Genomic DNA, 24,115 nt, shown 5'->3' with positions numbered 1-24,115 from the left:
GGCCTCAGCCTCGATCGACAAATAGCGATTTCAGACTCGATCTCGTCTCGAATAAAAAAAATACCGTTTCAGTCTCATCTTAAAAGCCAAGTCTCCATCGCATCTTGATAATCTTGAAATAAATTACGTGAAATTAAAAAATATGGATTGTCATCTTAAAATCTGTTTCTATTTTTCACCTATTCTTGACTGAAATTGTTTTAGACCTCTTATCCCTTCGTAGATAAGTGGCTAACGCTCATATTTACTATGCTTGTATTCCCGGACTCAACTCCCAATCGGTTTATCAGGCCTTAAATCCCGAATAATAACTCGGACTCCAGTTTAAGCAATAGATAAGCAATCTCCATTTTGATTTTTTTTAATTGAGGGAAACATTACCCTCAACTATACTGTATATATACGGCAAAAGATGGCAGAAAATGGCTTCTTTTTGTTATTGAAGTACAGGAAACGACTCGTTATGCATCTTTGTCAGTTTAATAATCATTACAAATACTTGTCCTTCAGAATGCCCGAGAACAAATAAAAACCAACAGAATGTTTTGTTGTTGTTGAAAAATGAAGAAGTTGAAGTACTTTTTGTTACTCCTTCTTGTACTTAAGCACAATCCTTACGTGTATACCATTATATTGGCATTAGTTGCTATACAACACACACGTTTGCCAATATGAAATCAGAATATTTGATTTTTATATTTGTTTGCTTTGTATCAAAAATACTAATGGTGTTAACAGAAGATTCACCAATTATAAGTGTAAAGCAAGGAAAATTACGTGGTGTGGTAATGGAATCTTTTTATGGGAGAAAGTTCTTTGGTTTTAGAGGAATTCCTTACGCCAAACCATCTCTTGGATATCTCCGATTTAAGGCAAGTTTCATGTTTTGCTCATCTTATAAGTTCATATCAAAGTTTAACCAACAATTTACAGGATTAGAATATCTTTTAGTAGTACTTGCATGCTTTTACCTATAAATATATTTATGAGGAATTAAAATAAACTGGATTCAGGCTTTTATATTTAAAAAATCACTAAGCTGTACTCCGTGTTGAAGTATAGCATCTTCTGATGTAATACAGTATAAGATTCTTAACAAAAACTCTCTACTTTCATCCCTAGACATACTTTCCAATAAACTTTGGGGGCCGCGGTGGCTCAGTGGTAGAGCGTTCACCTCTGGTGCTTGGGGTCCCGGGTTCGATCCCATCCCCCGCCAAGTGAACTTTGTGGTGGACAAACACCGTGTGCGTGGGTTTTCTCGGGGTTCTCCCGTTTCCTCCCACTCTCTTCATTCCACCATTTCGTTCATTACTCATCATCACCGTCTCCTTTAGCCTAACCGGCATAACCGTGGGACGTAAAACTCAAAGATTTCATTTCATTTTTTCCAATAAACTTATAAGTTCCTGTTACAGCCTCAAAATGTATATACTTTACTTTTCTGTAGAAGAAATTAATGTTATTTCTTATTAACAATTGAACTGTGTGTAAACTTGCTAAAAACATTTATTGCGAAATAGAAAAAAATGTCGTTTGTTTGTATTTACAATTTTCATTAATTTCCAACACAAAACTTCAATTTTTATGCAAAATCTTCTTCAGGAATACTAAATAAGACATTAAGAAGGAACTATTCACTGGGCTATTGTCGAATTCCATATAGAGTAACTTCGGTAAAAATACCCTACTTTTCATTATTACCCATTTTCTACTCCTGCAATTGAGGTGAGGTTATTAAATTTATGATCAATTACAAGACTGATATCTTGTTGATAATATCTGGAAAGACAATTTTATTTCAATAAATTTAAGAACTTAGAATAAACCACTTACAAAAATCCTTCAAGTGAGAAATCTTCAGCACACATGTTGAGGAAAGATGCCCCATTTTCACAATTTTTCAAAATGTGTTCATAAACATCATAGATACAGGCAATTATGCTTTTGTATGACTAATATTACCAACTTTAATTTCTACTAACTCTCTATCCAATTATAAAGAAAAATTTCAACAAAAGGACAAGTATTCTCCATGTATATTTTCTAAATCAGTTTGTAAACAATGTATAAAAAGAAAAGAGAAAAAAGAATAGTGGACCTTACATATTGTTATCATTTGTTCATCTTTACAAACTTGGATTCTTGCGACCACAACTAATGCAGTGACATGCAGTGAACCTACAGTTTAAGTCCAAACCACCATAATCATTCAAATTTTCCAAGACGTTCACACCGGAAATCGAAACCGGGACTTCGTGCATCAAAGGAACAGGTACCCCCATGCTAAAAAAAAAAAAAAAAAAATGCGCGTATACTGTAACTCACGAATTTTCGTATTTATTCCATTTTCCTTACATTTATGGGTAAAATTCTGTTATTAGTAAGTGAAGATAATATAAAGCAATCCATCTAAGGCAGCCCTGGCCACGGCGAGCAGATAGTGGAAACTCTCCTCGTGAGCGCTCACGAGCATTCTACGTGCAAATATCGTTGTTCGTGCTTCGTGAATCTTCGGGTTTCGTCCTTAGAGGAGTGGAAGTGTTGTCAACCTTGGCGGTAATCACTAGCTTACCAAATTAAAAAAATAGTATATATGGTAACTGATTGCCATTTAGTGTATAGTGTTTTTTACAATGTGGTAACCGTTAACTATAGACAACACAAACTTGTAACAGCAATCAAATGATAAACTATGTACGTTCCTTTTCTTCTTTTTTCTTTTTTTTTGTTAAAGAAGGATGTGGTGGAACCAAACCATCGCTTACATTTATAAAAAATTGCTAGTTTGCCCAATGGAAAACCAGTTTTCAATATATATATATATATATATATATATATATTATCAAGTTCTTAATCCGAGTGTGGGTTTGTTATATTATATTGTTTCGCTTTTTAGGAAAAGAGATAATCTGTTGATACGAAAAAAAATACTGTAGCACTTGTTTGTAATTATCTAAGTATTACCTCCAGAAAATTAGCTTATGCATGTATGTGTGTGCGAATAGGCTTAGCAAGGGGTTGGTTATGGAGATTAGAAGCCACTATTACACTATCAATAGGAAGAATAGTATTTTTTACTCCACTTTTAAAGTTACTTTGATCGCAAATAATCAAACAAAATATTAAGAGAGCCAAAGAGATTTTCCATTTTTAAGAGTGGCCATTAGTGACTACTATTAGTGTTTTTTTTTTTTAAAAAAAAGGAGTGTCTTTTTAATAAGGAAAAATATATTGTCCCTGACTGGTTGCTTGCCGGTGGCTTGTTAAAAGTGAAAAAGAATGTTAAATCATATCAACGACTGAAGCTACACGCTTGTCTTTCTTCGATAGTTACTGACTGATTTTGAAAGTCACAATGTTGTAGGCCTACTGTAACAGCGTAAACTCGGAAAGAAACATTCCAACTGAATGATACGAACAATTATTCCCAATGTCTTGAACATGAAACGTGGGTTACACGGATAACGCTTAAAGTGGGCTGGACTGCACTGGAATTTCCTTCCGGCAAATTAGTGTTTGGTCGGAACTCAGTTCTTCTGTGTAATTCTCTCTTAACAATATTTGAACATTTCTTTTAGATAATAATAACTAACTAACTAACTAACTCTATGGCCTATGAAACCCGAAGGTTCAATGCCGCGTTTACAAAATATTTCCACTAACTTCTGTCCTTAGTCAACTGGATCCAGTTTCTACTCTGTACTCTTATTTCTGCAAGATCCATCGTAATATTGTCTTCCCATCTACGCCTAGGTCTTCCTAGTGGTCTTCTTCCAATTGGGTTTTCAGTTAAAATTAAGAAAGCCTTTCTAATTTCTTCCATTCTAGCTACATGGCCTGCCCACCTGAGCCTTCTACACTTAATGACCCTAACAATGTTAGGTGAGCGGTATAAACTATGCAATTCCTCGTTATGAATTTCCTCCAATCCCCATTTTCATCCCTCTTTGGTCCGAATAATACTAATACTAATAATACTACTAATAATAATGATAATAATAATACCATTATTATTATTATTATTATTATTATTATTATTATTATATTATTATTATTATTATATTATTATTATTATTATTATTATTATTATTATTATTATTATTATTATTATTATTATTATTATTATTATTTTCAACCTCTCGTCGTTCTGCTATCACTCTAGTAACAAAAGGCATTTACAACTTAGCAAACGTGAAGCGAATGACAAGTTACAGACCGAGTGCTAATGTAATACAACGTCACGAATTGTGTAAGCAAGCTAAAGAGGTCTGAAACAATTCGTTTTCGATTTTTGCAGTCGTTTTTACGTCTGTAAGCTGACATGTTTAATATTAGTTTCTTTCTATCTTGTTCATTTGTTAGTTACTTCAACGCTAACTGTAACCTCTATCATGCGTCTTCCTCGACCAAAAAACGTACCAATTTTATTTCCTGCAGTGTTTTCGCGTCACTGCTTTCGAAATGGTGAGGGGGAGAGCATACCCGCACATTTCACGCTTGCGTATGCTCAATGCTTCAACATCGTGCAATTTTCTGACCAGGCTTGGCCGTAGGTTTTTTGCCATCATGTGTGGTTGGCAACACTTATCGGATGCAGTGGAAGGGGCGAAGCTAGTGCTTACCTGTTCTTACCTCCGCTCGTGCTCGCTCACGCTTCGGCTCCGGGAGCCAATTCATGGACAGGCCTGATCTAAGGAGATATTTCCAAATAATATAATAAAATAATAAAAATATAAGCAAAACAAAATTATGCCCGGTTTTGCGTATACTAGCAATCATGTTTTTGAGGGATTTTTGCAGTAGCACTGCACGATTGCTCAGGGAATTTCAAATTGTCAGTCGCGGAGTTGAATGAAGGAACTGGGAAGTGAAGTAAAGTATAGCATTTATCGGTTTAAACCTACTGTCTAGATTGTCTGTCAAATATAAACTAGCTTCTGTACCCAAGATGTCATACGAAAATATAGAAACAAACAGGTAATCTCTTGTCTTGAGGTTGGAAGTGATATGCGCCATGGTTATTAGCGTTTATTTCTTAAGAAAAAGAAAGCAAAGGAAACATAGTCTCCTTGGTTAGGTGGGTAGCGTGGTGGACTAGTAGTTCTTATACTATTTTGACACCAGATCGAATCCCATCCCATCCTTTTTTTTACAAACATAATAGGAAGTGTATAATTTTCATGTTAATAAGAACCGAAACAATATAATAAGGAAATAACTTATTGATATTTTCCTTTAATAACGTATTTATCCATGATTAGAGTACTATTGTTAATAGCTATTTTTTTTTCAGTTTATGCTGTTGTATAACTTCTTCTCTCATCCTCTTTTGTCGGAAAAAGAACAATTTTGTCTTCAACAATGTGAAGGAAATATGCAGACAGAAACAGACATCTTACTATCAAACGCGATTAAGTTTGCTATTATTTAAAAAAAAGCACTTTAGGAAATTATTGAATTTGGTTTCTCTTTAGCTTTCAGCTAAAATATATTTTTTCTTTATAAGACTATATTTTATAAGGCAAGGTGAGCGAACCTACCCATCAATTTAGCTAGGGAGTGAAAGATAATTTTTATACAAATATTTTACAGGTTTAGTTGCGTGAAACACCAATACATCATAGTCTTGCTTAACCGACCTTCATTTATTCCACATATCGCATTATCTGACATATCATTGTAGATAAAAAATAACATCAATCGGTAAAAAGAACTGCAAAGTTGTGGTCTTAATCTATTGTTTGATGCTCTGGAATCAATCGTCTAGCTCGCCCGTCTACACCATGCCTTGTATGTCTATCATTCAGTGCAGACACGTATCAAGGTTTTCTTTTCGGAAGAGTCCCAATACGAATCCTCGTAAGCACGTAATTCTAATGTTTTAAAAATACTACTACTACTACTACTACTACTACTACTACTACTACTACTACTACTACTACTACTACTACTACTACTACTACTAATAATAATAATAATAATAATAATAATAATAATAATAATAATAATGCAACAGTTCTGTATTTCTTTTAAACTTATCATACTTTTCATTTATAAACCGGTTTACTTTGAACAACCTACATTGCAGCACAAACAAAATAAAACATATTTTCGTGAGACATACATATATCTACTATAACTAAGGAAAACTGTCTGCTACGTATATCACATAACAAAAATAACAAGAACTGAATGAGTGAATCGTTCTAATATATTAAAGCTATAAACAAAACGGAAACGAAATGTTAATCGTAGAAGTGTTCTTTAATTCCACTTGGAATCAATGGCATTACGATATGTTCTTAGAAGAAGACAACAACGCATTGCTCAAAATTTGAACACTGACTCAAAGTAAATTGATGTAAAAGAACCTCAAAAGGGTAAAAACAAATTTATTAAAAGTGCTTGAGTTTGGGAGGGGAACAGCCCCCAGGACCTCACGCTGGATACGTTCCTGATTCAGTGCAGTGCATTTACATGTTATAAAACATGATTATTAGATGCGTAATATGTAAAATTAGTCTATATCATAGTTTTAGCTTTAATAGATCTATTCTTAACCCATCCATATTATCCGGCGTTCTGATTGCCTGTTTGTCGGATATGCGAAACTCTACTGTATTTCCAAAGATAGCATATACATGAACTAGAATTGTATCATCCTAGAACAGACAATAGTGTGAAATGCTTATATTAAAAGGATGGAATAGAAAGGCATAAGTACTGTTTTGGTACCGTGAGAACAAATTAAAAGCAATTCAATATATTTCTTAGGTTTCAGATTATCATCTTGTGTGTCGATGTGTATTCTTTTTAAATCATAGTTTTTAACAGTCATACCATTCGCAATATTTCTAAGGAAATCGAAAGAAAAACTCCCATGTGCCTCTTGTAGCGAAGCGGCTTAAGTCTGAAATCCGATTCCCACGTTAAAGTACAGTTAACAAATCGGCGCATAAAAGGAGTGTTAAATATTCCAAACCAAATAAATCAGTCACTCAAACAAAGCATACAATATAAGGAAGATATCAAGGGTATATTATTTAAAAGAAGTTGGAGCGACAGAAGTGTCCATCTTAAATGAGCCACTTTTAAAGGTGAAAAAAATGAAAACTACAATACCAGGTTGTCAGCAGTCTCTGGCTAAAGTCACCCTGCCAAGAAGTTATTGAAATACCAGAAAAGGCAGTAATCGATGATAGAGATTAGGATAATATTGTAAGTAGGGAAGGGTTTTATACTTCAAATCATAGATACTATATATCGTTCTTTGAGGAGTTACATTGAAGTGCTTTCCGTTGGTGAGCCTTGAAAAAGCTCCATGTGCAGATTTTGCTCAAAGTACGATTTTTACAGTTGTAAGTGTAGTTTGGTATTGAGCATATACCTACAACCAGGGTTGAAAAAAAACATGATTTTTTAAAAAAAAATCAAAAAGAACGTTTTTTATGTTTAAAACATGTTTTTTTTGTTTAAAACGTTTTAAACGTTTAAAACAAAGTACTTTATTTAAAACAAAAAAAACATGTTTAAAATGTTTATTTTGTTTAAAACAATAATCTAAGTACGCATATATATTACATTTTTACACTCTTACGTATTGCTTGCCATCTATATTCAACCGCTAGATCAAATTTCGGGAACTTCCCTAATCTCGATCCGCCCAAATGTTCAATTCCGGATAAAGAAATTGGGATTTTCCCGATCTCCGTTCACGGAATGTGTAGTTTAGTTTCTTTGTGTTACGTTCTACTGGTCGTCTGCATTCTTAATCTTTAAACGCCCATTGACGCAACTGCTATGTCAGGGCTTTAAACCTCAATGGCTCAGTCTTCAACCTCAAATTAAGGCTGGAAGATGGTTCTGGTACCAATTTATTCCTGTAAGATGCAGCTTTGCTGTTGTGCATTTTATGTATATGGGAGGAGGGTAAATATCGTGTTCTTTTTTGGTGGTTTTTCTCAACAGTTTTTTGGGGGGGCCGTTCCCCCTCTTGGGGGATAGATTCATAAAAATTGTTACGTGAAGCAATCAAGTAGGCCACTACATGGTAATATCGTGTATTTGTACTTCTTGCTTATATGGAGGGAGAAGGGAGGGGGCAAAGTTAGTCAATTTTTGGAGTTTAAGTTTTTTTTTGACGTAAATTACATTTATTTTTAAAACAAACATCAATAGCTCAGCCTATAATTAAGCTAGAAAGATGATTTGGCACCAAAGTATTTTTGAGGGATGAAGCTTTCATTCAGTTGCATTTTATGTATATAGGGGGTACGTATGTACGGCCGTGAAAGGGAGGATGAAGTTCGTTTTTTAATTTTTCATCAAATTTTTTTTCATCAGGTTTTGGCGGGTATTCCTTCCCCCTTTGTGGTACATCCATAAAAATTGATATGTGAAGCAATGAGGTAGTCCCCTACATGATAGTAACCTGTATGTGTATTTGTTGTTTATAGAGGAAGAGGGAGTCAAATTTGGTTAATTTACATTTATTTTCGGGACGGTCCCATATAACACAAGATATATTTCACTGAAGTGGTTTAGAAGCATAATTCTTGTTCGTACACATGATGTGTGCAGCAAAAATGATTTGCATATGGACGTGGTACTAGTGGGGGAGGGGAGAGAATGTCTAATTCAATGAATGTTTTCTGCGCATATTTTTTTTTTTTTTTTTTGAAAATATTTCCTACATAAAACGAATTCACTAAGCAATGGCTACCATTTCTTACATTATTGTCACAAGTATGTGGCCTACGCATTCATCATTTTGTCAGCGTAGGGTGGCCTGCAAAGGTTGCCAGGGCCCCGCAAAGTCAATATTTTCATATTGTTAATGTTTTTTTTCCTGTTTTTTTTTTTATTACGAATACGGCGGGAATTTCACGAATGTTACCTCATTGGAATTTGTGGTCTATAAGCTTTCCAATGGTGTATAACTCATGACTTTGTGATAATTAGAGAGGTCACCAGAGCCCCGAACGTGAGAGTCTACCATTTTGTTAAAATCTCTGGCGGGGCGTCTAAAAATTAATTGTGTTGTTATGCCATAGGCACTAATCACTGTTACCTATCCATGTTGCAGATAGAGATGTATCTTGAAAACTGTTTAGTTAAAATATGTCATTTGCTCCTTGTAGGCTAGTCACTGCTCTTTTCTATGAGTTGTATTGTATTTGTCAGAGCATTTCTTCTAGCTTATGATCTGAGAACTCTTCATTATTATGGAAACGATAGTGATCAAAAAATACCACAAGTTTTGAATTTGTGAATTTGGATCTTAGAATAGTGTTTAGTGTGTTTAACCTCCGTTATTCTTGGAAATTAAGAAATGTTGAAATACTTCATTTGAATTTCTGTTGGTTTAGTTATACGCACATTGATGTGCAGAATTTCGTTCAGTAATTGCTGTTATAATAAGAATATAACTCTGCTTGTAATTTACTCCATGCACAAATCCTGCGGAGGATGGGTTGTTTGATAGAAAATTAAATTAGCTTACTCAATCTGATATTTTAGTTGTTTTAAACATGTTCAACCACCATCGAAAAAAGACACGTTTAAAACATTTTGTTTAAAACGTTTAAAACAAACTGAATAAAACAACAGCCCTCGTTTTAAACATGTTTTAAACACTTGTTTTAAACATTTTGTTTTAAACATATCAACCCTGCCTACAACCGTGCTGACCGCACACCATCCCAAAGTCGTGAGTGCCACAAGTTCTCTTCTACGCCTTGGCACAATAAGAGCTGTTGCGTTCAGAGAGAGAGAGAGAGAGAGAGAGAGAGAAATAACTTATGTCCATTGCACTTACATGCCTTAATAAATGTTAATTTATGTTTATAAATTATGTAAATGATCGTTTCGTTTTCTGTTTATTATTATTATTAATAATTCTTATTATTATACATTTCTTAACACGTTGACTGCCATGTGAATGGAATTCCTTACATACGGCTCTCCCGAGCAGCGCTGCGTGTGTAATTTTCCATATACAAACAATATCTTCCAAGTTTGTTGTGTTCATTCTATAGGTGTGTATGTAATTAGATACGTATGGCGTAGAAGTCAAAATTTAATGTCCATACCACGTATATGAAAAACCATACACAAAGAAATTTATGAACAAAGACATTTATGGGGCTTAAACAAAGGCGAAAACAAAGTATTACTGGCGAGTGTTGCCCGTGATGTACAGGTGATAACGGTCAAAAGTTTTAAATTTAAACAAATAGAGTTTTAATTCAGTACGAATTTAACTTATAGTGTACAGTGGGGAAGGCTCAGTAGTTCGCTACGAACGTTACAATATCGAATCCCGTGAACTGCAGTGCAAACCTGTCCGCAAGCCCTCAGCAATGTTCAACAGATATTGTGTTCTAATGTTCATTTCAATGCAAACCTACATACGAACTTCAATTCTCGCCCTCAAACGAAGGTGTAGACTATTCATGATTTGCAGTATTATTACTTTTTTAAATAAAATTCTCCCGAACCGTATTTAAATCGAAGAGTAGAGAGACTCTCTCTCACCCACTGTATTTTCCTAACATATCTCCCAGTGGTTACATTTTTTTGTACAGCAATCCTTCTTAGTAGGATAGCTTTCCCTAGAGACCACTGATTAATCTGGTATTGTATTTTTCCCTTTTTTCCCTTTGCAACTGACAATCATCGGTTGGACATTTCAGTCCCACCTACCTAATATTAGCAAAGTTTCTTCGATAATTTCATCACTGTATTATTTCTTTGTATTATTGATTAGCTTGGTTAGGTTTAATCTAAAACCTTTCTTTCCAGCGATGTGTCATCTGTATCTTAACGTTGGATGAAAATACACTAGCTCTCACCGAAAATCAAATCCAGAACCAATACACTTGAACCATAAAGCCACAACAAGGCACATTTAAAAAGAAGTTTCAATTTTTTAAAGGAAGATTGTGATTATGTGTAACATTTAAAAATATATTTAAGAAAGGGTACGGAACATACACACTGAACTTTCGCTCGAATTTCTTAAACTGACTCTTGTTAGGCTGCAGCTATTACTGAAACATTTATTTGGAAAATGCGAATAAAATAATGGATTTTGGAAAAATTTGTTCGAAAAAATTTTAGGCCCAAAAGTAAAGTACCCATTAGTCATATTTCCTTACAAATAACTTATGCCATATATTAGAATTATTAAGGAAATAATTGTATGTGAACTATGAGCAAAGCGTCTGAATAATTTCTGAGACAGTCGTCGAAAAAGTCACCCCCAAGAATAAACTATCCCTTGTGGATCTTTTCAGAACAAATGAGTTGTGCAATGTTGTAACTGTTTCATGAAACATTTATTTATGAAATATGAACAAAATCGCCTGAGTCGTTCTTGAGAAAATCGCAGGGTAAAACTTATTCCCAAAAGTGATATACCACTTCTAGATTTTCAGGATGATGGAATTATATCATTAGGTTATTTATGTAATATTTATTTATTAAATGTGAACAACAAACATGTCCTGAGTTGTTTTTGCGAAGGTCATCGAGAAAAACTTATCCCCAAAACTATTCTATCTGTAATTTTGAGGATAAACGATTTATGTATATTGTAAATTATTTATGAAATCTGTACCAAGTAGCTCGAATCTTTTTAAGCAAATCGTTGAGAAAAAATCAACGTCAAAGTAAACCTCTTTTGGATTTTTCTTTTCAGGACAAGCAAGTTATACCATATTGTAAGATTACTACTGAAATATTTATTACTGAAATTAGAACAAATTCGTCTCAGTTATTACTCAAGACCGGATGTTAGGCAAAATGCCTATTATTTAATCTTAAAGATATCAAAAATAACGTTTTAAAGTTTATATCAGTGGGTATAGTTTCAATTTAAGCTAATTTTATTTGGCCTATTTTGCCTATTTCGCCCCTTCCTTCCTAAATAATTGCTTTAGTGCCTAATATTGCCTATTCTATGTATTTTCTTGAAAATAAGACTTTATTGAGGGAAAAAAACATATAACAGTATTTCAAGAAAGAATTCTGCCTCTTTCGAGAAATATAAGTGTTTGTAGTGATAAGATGCTGTAAAACTTTGGACTGCTATGTGTACTGATAAAGTGCTATAAAATTTTGGACTGTTATGTATAGTGATAAAGTGCTGTATAAAATGTATTTACAAAATATATATGGCATACATGTCAACTCGTATTTAAATATACAGTAAAATAAGACATTAACAAACAGGTAGGCCTATGTTTCTATATTCTTGGAACATTATCTATGACGAATTTATTTCTTAATTGTATTCAGTATTTAATTTACCTTCATTACTTCGAGTTGCATTTTAGTGCCTACACTATAAATTAAAAGTGGCTATTTGCCTGCCTATGTTACAGGTTTTTAGTGCCTAAACATTCGATATCTAGTTATTACTAAGAAAATTGTCAAAAACAAATTACTCCTTGAGAAAACCACTCCTTCTGAATGTTTTCAGGAAAAACGAGTTATGCAGTATATTCGGTTATTACTGAAACATTTCTTTACGAAATATGAACAAAATTGCCTGAAGCGTTAATGGGAATATCGTCGGGGAAAAGCTCACTCTAAGAGTATACTACTCCTTCCGAATGTTTACATGAAGAACGATTTATGTCATATTGTTACTCTATTAATGATACGTTTATTTATGAATTGTGGTTTGGAAAATTGTTCAAAAAACGCATCCCATACAGAAAATTACACCTTATGTTTATTTTCAGAGCAATGATTCATACTACAGTGGAGGGTTGTTAATAAAATATATATTTGTAAAAATAAACAAAATTCCTATCCTTCAGTAAACTACCCTTATTTTTAGGTGTCAGAGGGTATTGAATTCGAAACGATAAAAACTTCATGTGTAGAATTCGGTCCAGATAAGTTGAACAGTATGGCCTCTATTTGAGTGGATGTGAAAGCGTTTCGAACCGACAGACGAACAGATGGACAGACATCGCAAAATCATTTTTTCGATATGTAGGGGCCATGAAACTTGAATTCATTCAAATCTCGAATTCGATTTTTAACACTATCACCACAATTTCTTCTTTCGTCGCTCGAATGTGAAAACGACTAGGCCTACACCGACAAATAAGGTGATGATTTGTAATCCCAAAAAGTTAATGAGTTACGTTTAATGTATTGAAATGCTAGAAAGAAAAATCTTACACCTGATATCATTTTAATATCAGTTTTTCACGCTACTGTATAATTTAGAAGAATGGTATAATTATCGTTCATATCCATACTATCTTTGGGGAAGCATTCGTGTTCGGCACACATAGATCTGTATAATTTAGTTTTGTTCAAAGAAAGCATTCTTTATTCCTTACACAAACTTATGATTCCATTTCTTGCACTTGTGGATATGAAAAAAAAAAGAAAATCAATACTCTAAAAAGAAACGCGCACACACAAACACTAGAACAATAATTTAACATCAGCTTTCTTCTGTTTTTTTTTTTCATGACAAGAGGCTATTCTAGTTCATTCGCTGGAACAGTAAGACTGCAGGTTGCGTGTTTTTTCTGTTCCTGACTCACACACACACACGAAGTGAGAAAGGAGGAATAATAATACACAAACTGAAAACAATCGCTCTTATCAATGGTACTTTAATAATGAATAAATACGTCGGTTAAAGGACACTATCAATAAGTTATTTCCTTATTATATTGTTTCGGTCCTTACTAACATGACAATTATATACTTCCTATAATATTTTGTAAATAATAATAATAAAAAAGGATGGCATGGGATGGGATTCGATCTGGTGTCAAAACAGTATCTATAACAACTACTAGTCCACCATACTACCCACCTAAACAAGGAGATTACGTTTCCTTTGCTTTCTTTTTCTTAACAAATAAACGCTAATAACCATGGCGCATATCACTTCCAACCTGTTTGTTTCTATAGTTCGTAGGATATCTTGGTTACAGAAGCTAATTTATATTTGGCAGACTATCTAAACTGTAGGTTTAAACCAATAAATGCAATATTTTACTCCATTTCCCAGTTCCCTCATTCAACTCCGTCACTGGCAATATGAAATTCCCTGCACAATCGTGCAGTGCTACTGCAAAAATCCCTCGAAAGTATGATTGCCAGTATAAGCAAAACCGAGCATAATTTTGTTTTTGTTTATATTTTTATTATTTTATTATATTATTTGGAAATATCTCCTTAGATGGATTGCTTTCTATGATCTCCACTTATTAATAACAGAATTTAATCCATAAATGTAGGGAAAATGGAATAAATGCGAAACTTCGTGAGTTACAGTATACGCGTTTTTTTTTTCTTTTAGCATAGGAGTACTAGCTACTAGAGCAGATAGGAGGATGACTTTCTTTTAAAATGTAAAAATCTGCTCCCTGAAAAAGTAATACCTCCGCTTATAACAACTTGCTAGCTACAACGCTGGTGACGTGCAGTTTCTCACGGTGCAATTTCAAATGGTGCTCATTATCGGGCAATATCACACGGTCCTGGTTATCGGATAAATCATTCTGAAGGTGTCGTTCATTTTCACACGGTGTATCTGGCAATCACGTGATTTATCCTGAAACTGCTTTCACTATAGGGGGAGGGAGAAAACAGCAAATATGAACTAAGTAAGAACAGAAAAAGAGAAAAACACAAGTTAAATAAAATATATAACAACAATTGCAACTAATACTAGAGAAGGACAATTGAGTTTAGTTTAGCGTGCCTTTCAGCAGCGAGGCTGTATGAGACGTGGACCTACTGATTAACGTGGAATCCGAACCGCATGAACTCCCGCCGAAATCGAACCCGGGTCTCCCATGCAAGAGGGGCGTAGGCTAACCATTTAGCTCCGAGGGCTCTCTAGAGGAGGGAATCTTAGAAAATGCTTCACTTTCAGAAAAAAAAGGGTAACAAAGAAAAGAGACGGAAATTAAAATAACTAAGAACATGAGTTAATGAAAGTTATAGTAAAGAAGAGAAAAATAACATAATCAATGAAAAATTGAAGTAAATAAGTGAAAAATAATAATACAAACTATAGCAAATTGAAATAAATAAAAAAACAAAAGAGAGGAGCAAATGAAAATAAATAAGAACAGAAAATAAGGATAATCAAAAAGAAAATAATTAGGAACAGAAGTTGAATAATCACAAATTAAAATAAATAAACAATAAAATAAGCGGTACATTAGAGAATTTAGTCAGGAAGTTAAAAAATATGGCCGCTCTAGAGCACAGAAAAACGTTGTAATATGTAAAAAACACAACATTAGCTCCATACTCCAAGGCGGGTCTAAGAAGAACCTTGTCATCTTGTTATTTTCCGAGCAAATAGCACGTCATTAAGGTGGAACCCTCGTACTTCTGTACATTGTCTATCCATTTGTACAATTCATATTTCATTATTCCATCTTTCGGAGATAACTCACGCTGCTCAAGCATTTTTCAAAGTCTTCGCCATTACCTAACTTCTTCAGAACAAATTGCAATCATCCGTGAAGATGGATGTAAGTCGATTTTCTAAACTTCTCCGGATTACAAATGAAATTAAATCTGTGAGTTTTGTGTGCCACGGTTATGCCGGGTAGGAAAATGGAGACGGTGATGATGAGAGATGAATGAAAATGGTGGAATGAAGAAAGTGGGAGGAAACGGAAGAACTCTGAGGAAACCCACGCACACGGTGCTTGTTCATCTCAAAGTTCACGTGGCGCAAACTGGGATCGAACCAGGGACCCGATGCACCAGAGGTGAACGCTCTACCACTGAGCCACCGCGGACCCCTCTTCAGCTTACAGTCTAAGCCCTGTCTCGTAAAGGGATGAAAACTAGACGTAGCATCTGCATTTAGTACACTCACAAACTTCAAGATATGCTGCAGTTTAGCTTATTGTACCAACCTTCCACTGGTTGTTCGTTGTGTGCCTTTTAACCATTGCAGTTCCATATTTCTTTCCGAATGTTTGGATTGTCTATCCACAGTTCAATGAAAGAACCGTTGAACTGTTCGTTTTCTGGCCAGATGGACAGTCCTCCATGACGATGAGCCAAATTCATCGATCCTGCTTGATGGTATTAATGCTAATGAACTACACATACTATCATGATTTCGTACGTCTTCACTGTGGAGATATTCTTAGACGAGACTTATACTCTGAACCTGAAATTGCAATATTCTACTGTCCAAAAATGAATACAATCCTATATGTTAGGTGCATATTGACTAATTTAGTTTTGTTTGTTTCCCCTCTAAAATTAGCTTTGATGGAGATGACTGATTTTCGTACTCATCGAGTCAATTGTAAAATCTACTATACAATTCATTACAATTAAGAAATGTAACGAAAGATTTAGCGTTGTAACCCTATAGTGAATAATATTTTAAGAAAGGGGACGTGTTTTTCCTTCTGGCTTTATCGTACTGACAACTAATTGTTAAACCCTTTTAAGTTCTGGTCCCGGGTTCGATCCCAGCCCCTGCCAAGTGAACTTTGTTGTGGACAAACACCGTGTGCGTGTGTTTTCTCGGGGTTCTCCCGTTTCCTCCCACTTTCTTCATTCTATCATTTCATTCATTTCTCATAGTCACCGTCTCCTTTAGCCTAACTGGCATAACCGTGGGACGCAAAACTCAAAGATTTCATTTCATCTCATTTCCTTTTAAGTTCTTGTGCCTATTTTTAGATACTAACGTAGTGACCTCATTATTCGATCAAAAAAGTACCAATAATGCTTTATACTTCCTTTTTTGCTTTCTTTCTTTCTTTTTTTCAAGCATGAAGCATTGTAGAACACGTTACGTATGGTTTCACGCCTTTCTGCATCGAGACATAGGTTGTGATGACGTTATAACTTAATTTTTTTTTTGTTATGCCTATTTCTATTTAATTTTTGGCGGGCTTACTTTTGCATCTAGAAGGTTGAAATTTTGTAAACACATTCAGTCTACCTCTTAGTATTATTCAGTTTTTTTTAGGTCTCTGCGTTAAAACAAAGGTCCAGAGGGGCAAAAAAGGTAAAAAAAAAAAAAAAAATTTTTTAAAACAAAAATCCCTTTTTTCGCTATTTTCCCGCCTCAGATACATGATGGAGATATGTGAATGGTACTGTTTGAAAGCCTGTTCTATTCTGAAAAGAATGATATACAAAACACAACCCTAGGATAAATAGAGATGTCTCAGGAAATTTTATATTATATCTGAGTCTTTTTGAATAATCTGGAGCATTGTTGGGCTGATTGATAACATTTTTCCCGACCTTACTAATCAGGATAAAAGCTTGAAATTTAGTACGATCCTTAGTATTTTTCAGTTGATTTTAAGATCTGTGCGTTAACACAGGTGGGTCCCGAGGGGCTTAAATTTTTTAAAAAATCAGAAAAATTCCGATTTATCTCAAAATTTCCCGCCTCATGGACATGATAGGGAAATGTGAATGGTACAGTTTGAAAGGCCGTTCTATTGTGAAAAAATGAGGTACGAACCGTGATCCTAGGATAAATAGGGATAATGCTGTTGCCGCTTGACTCAAAGTCTATAATTTACCCCCCAAAAGCCAGGACTTAAAAGGGTTTTAAGAGATATGGTTAGGGTTGCCAGACGTCCCGGTTTTCAACGAAATATATAACTTCCCCGTAAAAGGCTTTCGGGACACCTGATTGTCCCAGTTTTCGTTATTCTAAGTGAAAAAAATCAATCTACAGGAATTAGTATGTCTCACCTGAAAACGGAATGTTTTCGGAAGATTTGTGTAGCCAATTAATTTAGACAAACTAAACAAACAAGAAGAAGTTTGAAAATCACATTCATTCTTTAGTCCTATGGGTAGTTTCGGTTCCAGAGGATAAAAAGATAAAAATATTCACCAGGGGCGTATCTTATGACAATAATTTCTTGAATATCACTTTCAATAGAAAAGAACGTATTTTTCTCGGTGATGGACTTCAACTACTAGTTATTTTATATTTCATTTTTTTTCCTACATGCTAAATTTGTGTTTCCTTTAGGGCAGTGTTTCTGACTCGGGTGATGGCGCAATACCCTTTTATTTTGCTTTTTATTTTGCCTTTCCAGATTCTTTATACATTCCTTGTGGAGCTTCATTTGTGTTAACTGTGTATAGAATAAACTGGAAAAATTTGAGTAGTAACCTGGAAAAGACAATAATTAATTGATTCTAACCAAATAAGTATGAATCCTGACGTTATATATAGCCTGAGATTGGTGTCCCGGTTTTTCGTTTACAAAATGTGGCAACCCTAGATATGGCTCCTAGATATCTCTCTTCAATCATAAATGGGAGGGTGTGTTGTAATTGGCGCAATATTTAGGACCTGTTAAACACAACAAATCGGAGTTCGGATTAAGATACGCCAGCAATGCCGTGCCATGGACAATCAGCGCCCGGGACAAGAGTATACGACGGCGCCCCCATACATATATTCCACGTAATGTTTCCACTCTTTTTTCTTTTTTCTCTAGAATTTTGCGCCCCGTTATCTGGCACCCAAAGTCTGTCGCCCCACTCGCCCCCCTCACGGCACGGTACTGGATGCCAGGCAGCTCTTTTTATTTTGCCTTTCCAGATTCTTTATACATTCCTTGTGGAGCTTCATTTGTGTTAACTGTGTATAGAATAAACTGGAAAAATTTGAGTAGTAACCTGGAAAAGACAATAATTAATTGATTCTAACCAAATAAGTATGAATCCTGACGTTATATATAGCCTGAGATTGGTGTCCCGGTTTTTCGTTTACAAAATGTGGCAACCCTAGATATGGCTCCTTTGATTAAGACGATAAATTGTCAGGAATTATTGATTAAATACAAATTGATAACATTAATAACACCTGGAATGTTATGCAATGTGATAATGCTTTCTTTTTATTAATTCTGTAGCCTCCTCAGCCTCCTGAGCACTGGATTGGAGTGAAGGACGCAACAAAAGAACAACCAGCTTGCCCTCAGATTAATCATTATGGGAAGCCATTTCCAACTAGTGAAAACTGTTTATATTTGAATGTTTATACACCTCAAGTAAGTCAGCGTACTCTGTCACAGTGCAGTATTCATAATATAACAACATATTAAAATGTTAAATTTGGACACAAAAATGCATTCTTAAGCAACAATATTTATTATCTTTTTAAATAAATGATGATCTTATTGAAATTCTCGAAAAAAAATTTGTATGATACTAATTTCATACTCCGATGAAATGAAAACAAGTTGCTAGTACAGTAGGACTTCGATTATCCGACACAGTTTCCGGGCTATTTCTCAGGCCCTATTCAACCGATCTGTTTTAAATTTTGGAGAACATAATTAGATAGCTCTACAAGCTTATCCTCCAAATTTGCTGTAAATCTGTTGAATAGGGACGGAGAAATATTGCGAAAATTGTGTCGGATAATTGAGGTTGTACTGTATATGTACCTAGTGTGAGAAATTTCTGTACATTCATATTTTTGTCATCCTATAACAAATCCTGGATCTCACTGTGATTTAAATGAGAAAAATCTGTAAATTAACAGACTATTATTAACTGTTCTTCGGTACTTTGTTACTAGGATGAAACTCATAAATAATTCAACAACGAAGGCGTAATCGCTGGTAGAATTTTAAAATAAAGTTAGAATAATAAACCATTAGATCGTTAAACGCTATATATGCTAGAGATTATTTCTTTTAGAGCAACAGTTATAAGTATATACTTAGATATCAATGCATTGTTAGCTTGGCGTCTAAATTATAATTATTTTAGTACCTCATTCAGTCATTGTAGACAGGGTTGCCTCGAGACGAGGCGAGACATGATTTTTCGTGATAATATAGAAGAGACAGAGGTCTTTCAATAAGCTTGAGAGTCGAGACATCTCTTTCAAAACGCTTTTTTGAGACGAGACAGCCTCAATTTTTGTTACATGGGCAACTCTTTAATATTGTAGATCTGTTATATCTTTATTAGTTATTCTTTGTTATGAGAAAATAACATTTTAAAAAAGAGATCATTTTAATAATTTAACTCATCTTTTATGAATCAAATTACAAATTCACAAGAAGAGAAAATAGGGTCCAAATATGAGGAGTAATAAAAAATAAAAGCCTATCGCACGCAAATAAGTAGCAATGGAATGTTTTTTCATTCAAAAGTAATTACCAGACACGCTAATATATTTATCACTGGACGACGAGACAATCAATTCCAGTCTTCTAAAAGGAGTTAGGTCGCAGACGGATCCACAACTTCACTCATTCTTGCATTTCCTCGTCCGTCTGAAACCGACATCCACGAATGTCTTTCTTCAGATTGCCAAAAATGTGAAAATCACAAGGGAACAGATCTGGGTTGTACGAAGCATGTTGAAGTGTTTCCCTGCTAAAGATCTGAAGTGTATAACACACCAGATTTGCAGTATGGGGACGGGTATTATTATCCGAAAGGATAATTTCGTCCGACAACATTTCAGGACGCTTTGACTTTATGGTAAGTCTCAGTTTCTGCAAAGAGTCTTCATAGTGCTTTGCATTTATTGTGGCCCCATGCTCGAGGAAGTCAACAAGCACGGAACTTGTGTGCACAGCTTTCGATTTCTTGGCGGGGAATAATTGGGATGTTTCCATTATTGACTTTGTCGTTTGCTCTTTGGCTCAAAATGGTGGCACCACGTTTCGTCCCTTGTGACGATACGGGACAGGAACTCATACTCTTCCTCGTGATACCCCTGCAGATGCATTAGACATGAAGCCATTCTGTCAATCTGTTGTCCCTCCATCAGTTGATGCGGAACATACACGCAAATTTTTCGGAACTGCATGCGTTCTTTGATAATGGCATGCACAAAGCCATGGCTAATTCCTACCTGAACGGATGAGACTACCAATCCGCGCAACCACATCAGGGATAATGGCTCGATGAATGTGTCCTGGGTGCGAATCATCTTGCAGTAGTATGCGTCCTTCTTGGAATATCTTATGCTACTCATGCACACTTGTCAGTGACATGCAGTGTTCGTCATAGTTGCTGTTTAGTCGACATAGTGTTAGCCATAGGGATGAGTTTCATGTGTTTCAACTCAGCCACCAAAAACCGAACAATATCTTTTTGCTCCTCTGCTCCAAACACACTTTTCTCTACGCTCACCTGTAGAGGAATAAACGAACAACTGTGTGTACCTATGAGTTGTCAGTATGTATTTCTCATCCCGAGAAATGGCAGTATCGTTAAGCAGCTACAGAGTTGCCAACGTTGGCTAGGAATGCGTTTTATGGAGGGTGTTCGGTTTTCATTTGACTGCTCCTCATACATACACAGTAAAAGTTGTTTATCCGCACGTCAATTATCCAAAACGTCAGTTATCCGCACACTAAAAAAGAAACAAATACGTATATATGTGTACTACATTTGATTCAGGTATTTCTTCGATTGTAAACTGAATGTAGATGTATTCTAGATTTTTTGTAATGATCTGGCAACCCTGAGAAGAAAAGTTAAGTAACGAACTTCGCGAACTACCGATCAACTTTGAATTCGTCAACCTAGAAACTAGCAGTACAGCACTGACAAGTAAACCTTACGTTTGGGTGAATCGAGTTGCTGACTGAGACACATATGAGAAAGTAGTACTAAATGTGGTCAGTATTTCAGTGAAGTTGTAGGTGCGTAGCTCCAGGGGCTTAGGAGATACAGCTACCAGAACATCACATGGAAGTACAGAATAGTTTTCATACAGTTGGAGGTAAAAGCTCTGTAATACCTCTTGTAACGACAAAAGGTGAATAAGAAATATATGGGTACATATTAGGACTAGGGGGAAGTCATATAGTAAGGGTATACCTGACGGCGGCCATCTTGAAATCCGCCATTTTGAATTAAGGTTAAGTTTTTAAAATAGGAATAGGGTCATGTAATACATGATTTAAGGCGCAAATTTAATCAGAAAAACAATAGTGATGTTAATTTTGATTTACGCGCAGTTGATAAAAAGTTACAGGGAAATTAAATATTGTTGCAGCATATGTATTAGTCCTTTACCCCACCTTGTAAATTTTATGTTAATGATAATAATTAAATAAAAAGCAGGTGGATAAATATTAGGTCTATGGTAAGAGTTGCCTTGATGACGGCCATGTTCAAATCCGCCATTTTGAATCAGACAAAAGTTTTAAACAAAACGCAAAACATTGACACCTTATTAATAGCAATACCATAAATTCAACGGTATAACCATTTTTGCTTTATCATTAACCAGCATTTGTTATCGCATAAACAAGTTGCTAATTTAAGGAAAAATGACCAAAGTGGAATTGAGTCATAATTGAACTTGGGTCTTTCTTCCAGAAAAGTCCTCAATTAGTACAATCAATGTGTAGTTCAGAAAAGAGTGCACAAATGCTCTGCTTACAGTGAGCACACTTGACAAAGGCAATCGAGTTACACTTGATACATTTGTCGTTAACAATTCCGTCAAAGCAGTAGTCGTAAGGAGCGATACATTTAATTTTGTGCTGGTTAACGATAAAGCAAAAATGGTTATACCATTGGATTTATGGTAAAATTTGCTATTAATAAGGTGTCACTGTTATGCGTTTTGTTTAAAACTTTTGTCTGATTCAAAATGGCGGATTTGAACATGGCCGCCATTAAGGTAACTCGTACCATAGACCTAATATTTATCCACCTGCTTTTTATTTAGTTATTATCATTAACATAAGATTTACAAGGTGGGGTAAAGGACTAATACATATGCTGCAACAATATTTAATTTCCCTGTAACTTTTTACCAACTGTGCGTAAATCAAAATTAACATCACCATTGTTCTTCTGATTAAATTTGCGCCTTAAATCATGTATTACATGACCCTATTCCTATTTTAAAAACTTAACCTTAATTCAAAATGGCGGATTTCAAGATGGCCGCCGTCAGGTATACCCTTACTATATGACTTCCCCCTAGTCCTAATATGTACCCATATATTTCTTATTCACCTTTTGTCGTTATAAGAGGTCTTACAGAGCTTTTACCTTCAACTGTATGAAAACTATTCTGTACTTCCATGTGATGTTCTGGTAGCTGTATCTCCTAAACCCCTGGAGCTTCGCACCTACAACTTCACTGAAATACTGTAATAAAACCATAAACTAAAAATTTAAAAACTAATGACATACACTAAAGGTACTGTTTGGGAATTTTTCTTCCAGTTGGTGGGGTAATGTAATAAAATCATAAACTAAAAATTTAAAAAATCATTTTTTCATAAAAATTATAATGGCAATTTGGTAGGTGAAAATGGAACGAAGTTTTTTACAATATATTAATTTTTGAATAGTGCATAACATTATTTTCAAAAATCACAAGGACAGTATTTGTAATTAAGAAGTTGTTGGAAGCAGAAACAAAATAGTTAAGAATTACCTGTAGTTAAATAATATTGCTTGTCAGTGGTAATTAACAATTTAGATAAAATCACGAAAAAAATGAAAGTAAACCTGAGGGTAAATTAAAGTTTAAAAATACTTATTTGTACATCATTAAATAACAACAATATTTTTTTAAAAAATGTAATTAGGACTTTTCTAAGATTTTGTAAATTTTTATGTTGGTTTTTGGTAAAGTAAAAAGAAAAAATAATTAAAGCAAACAAGAACAATAGTCCATATAAAATGACCAAGTTTGCAAGTAAAAAATGATTCTGCATTTTCATTTTGGGTCCTGCATCCAGCATTGCAATGGAATGGTCTATACAAAATTACAAATACCGCAAGAAAGATCATTGTCCGGTTAAAACCAAGCGAAATATGCAATGAGGTAAAGTATAACTACAAAAAACTTTAACTGTCTATTTTGCATGTGACATGATATTAGGTCTCTGAAAGTGACAGGCAGATTTGAATGTTTAAATATTTAGCTTATTTTTGTTATAATTGGCCTAGCATTAAGTAATTCTAAAATTATCTATTATACAGTTAAGTTAACCTACTATGTCTAGTTTTGAACTTAAAACTCTTAATTGTTCACAGTCAAATAATTATATTGTTACAAAAGACTATACACACTATACTACCATTGTAAGCTAATTGAGTCATCAATAAA

General features: G+C 34.6%; 1 protein-coding gene across 1 annotated transcript in view; it reads left to right on the top strand.

Moving 5' to 3' along the window:
* Positions 1 to 725: 725 nt before the first annotated feature.
* Positions 726 to 24,115, top strand: part of LOC145667750 (carboxylic ester hydrolase-like) — a 53,906-nt gene continuing 30,516 nt past the window's right edge. Inside the window, exons 1-2 of the mRNA XM_081735194.1 lie at positions 726 to 872; positions 18,921 to 19,058. Coding sequence (XP_081591320.1) covers positions 726 to 872; positions 18,921 to 19,058 — 285 coding nt within the window. The remainder of the gene's footprint in view (positions 873 to 18,920; positions 19,059 to 24,115) is intronic.

Source organism: Thermobia domestica, chromosome 13 (assembly GCF_964235325.1).
Source record: "Thermobia domestica chromosome 13, izTheDome1.hap1.1, whole genome shotgun sequence".
NCBI lineage: Eukaryota > Metazoa > Arthropoda > Insecta > Zygentoma > Lepismatidae > Thermobia > Thermobia domestica.
Note: the sequence above shows the minus strand (reverse complement) of the source record. Positions and strands in the feature narration are given on the sequence as shown.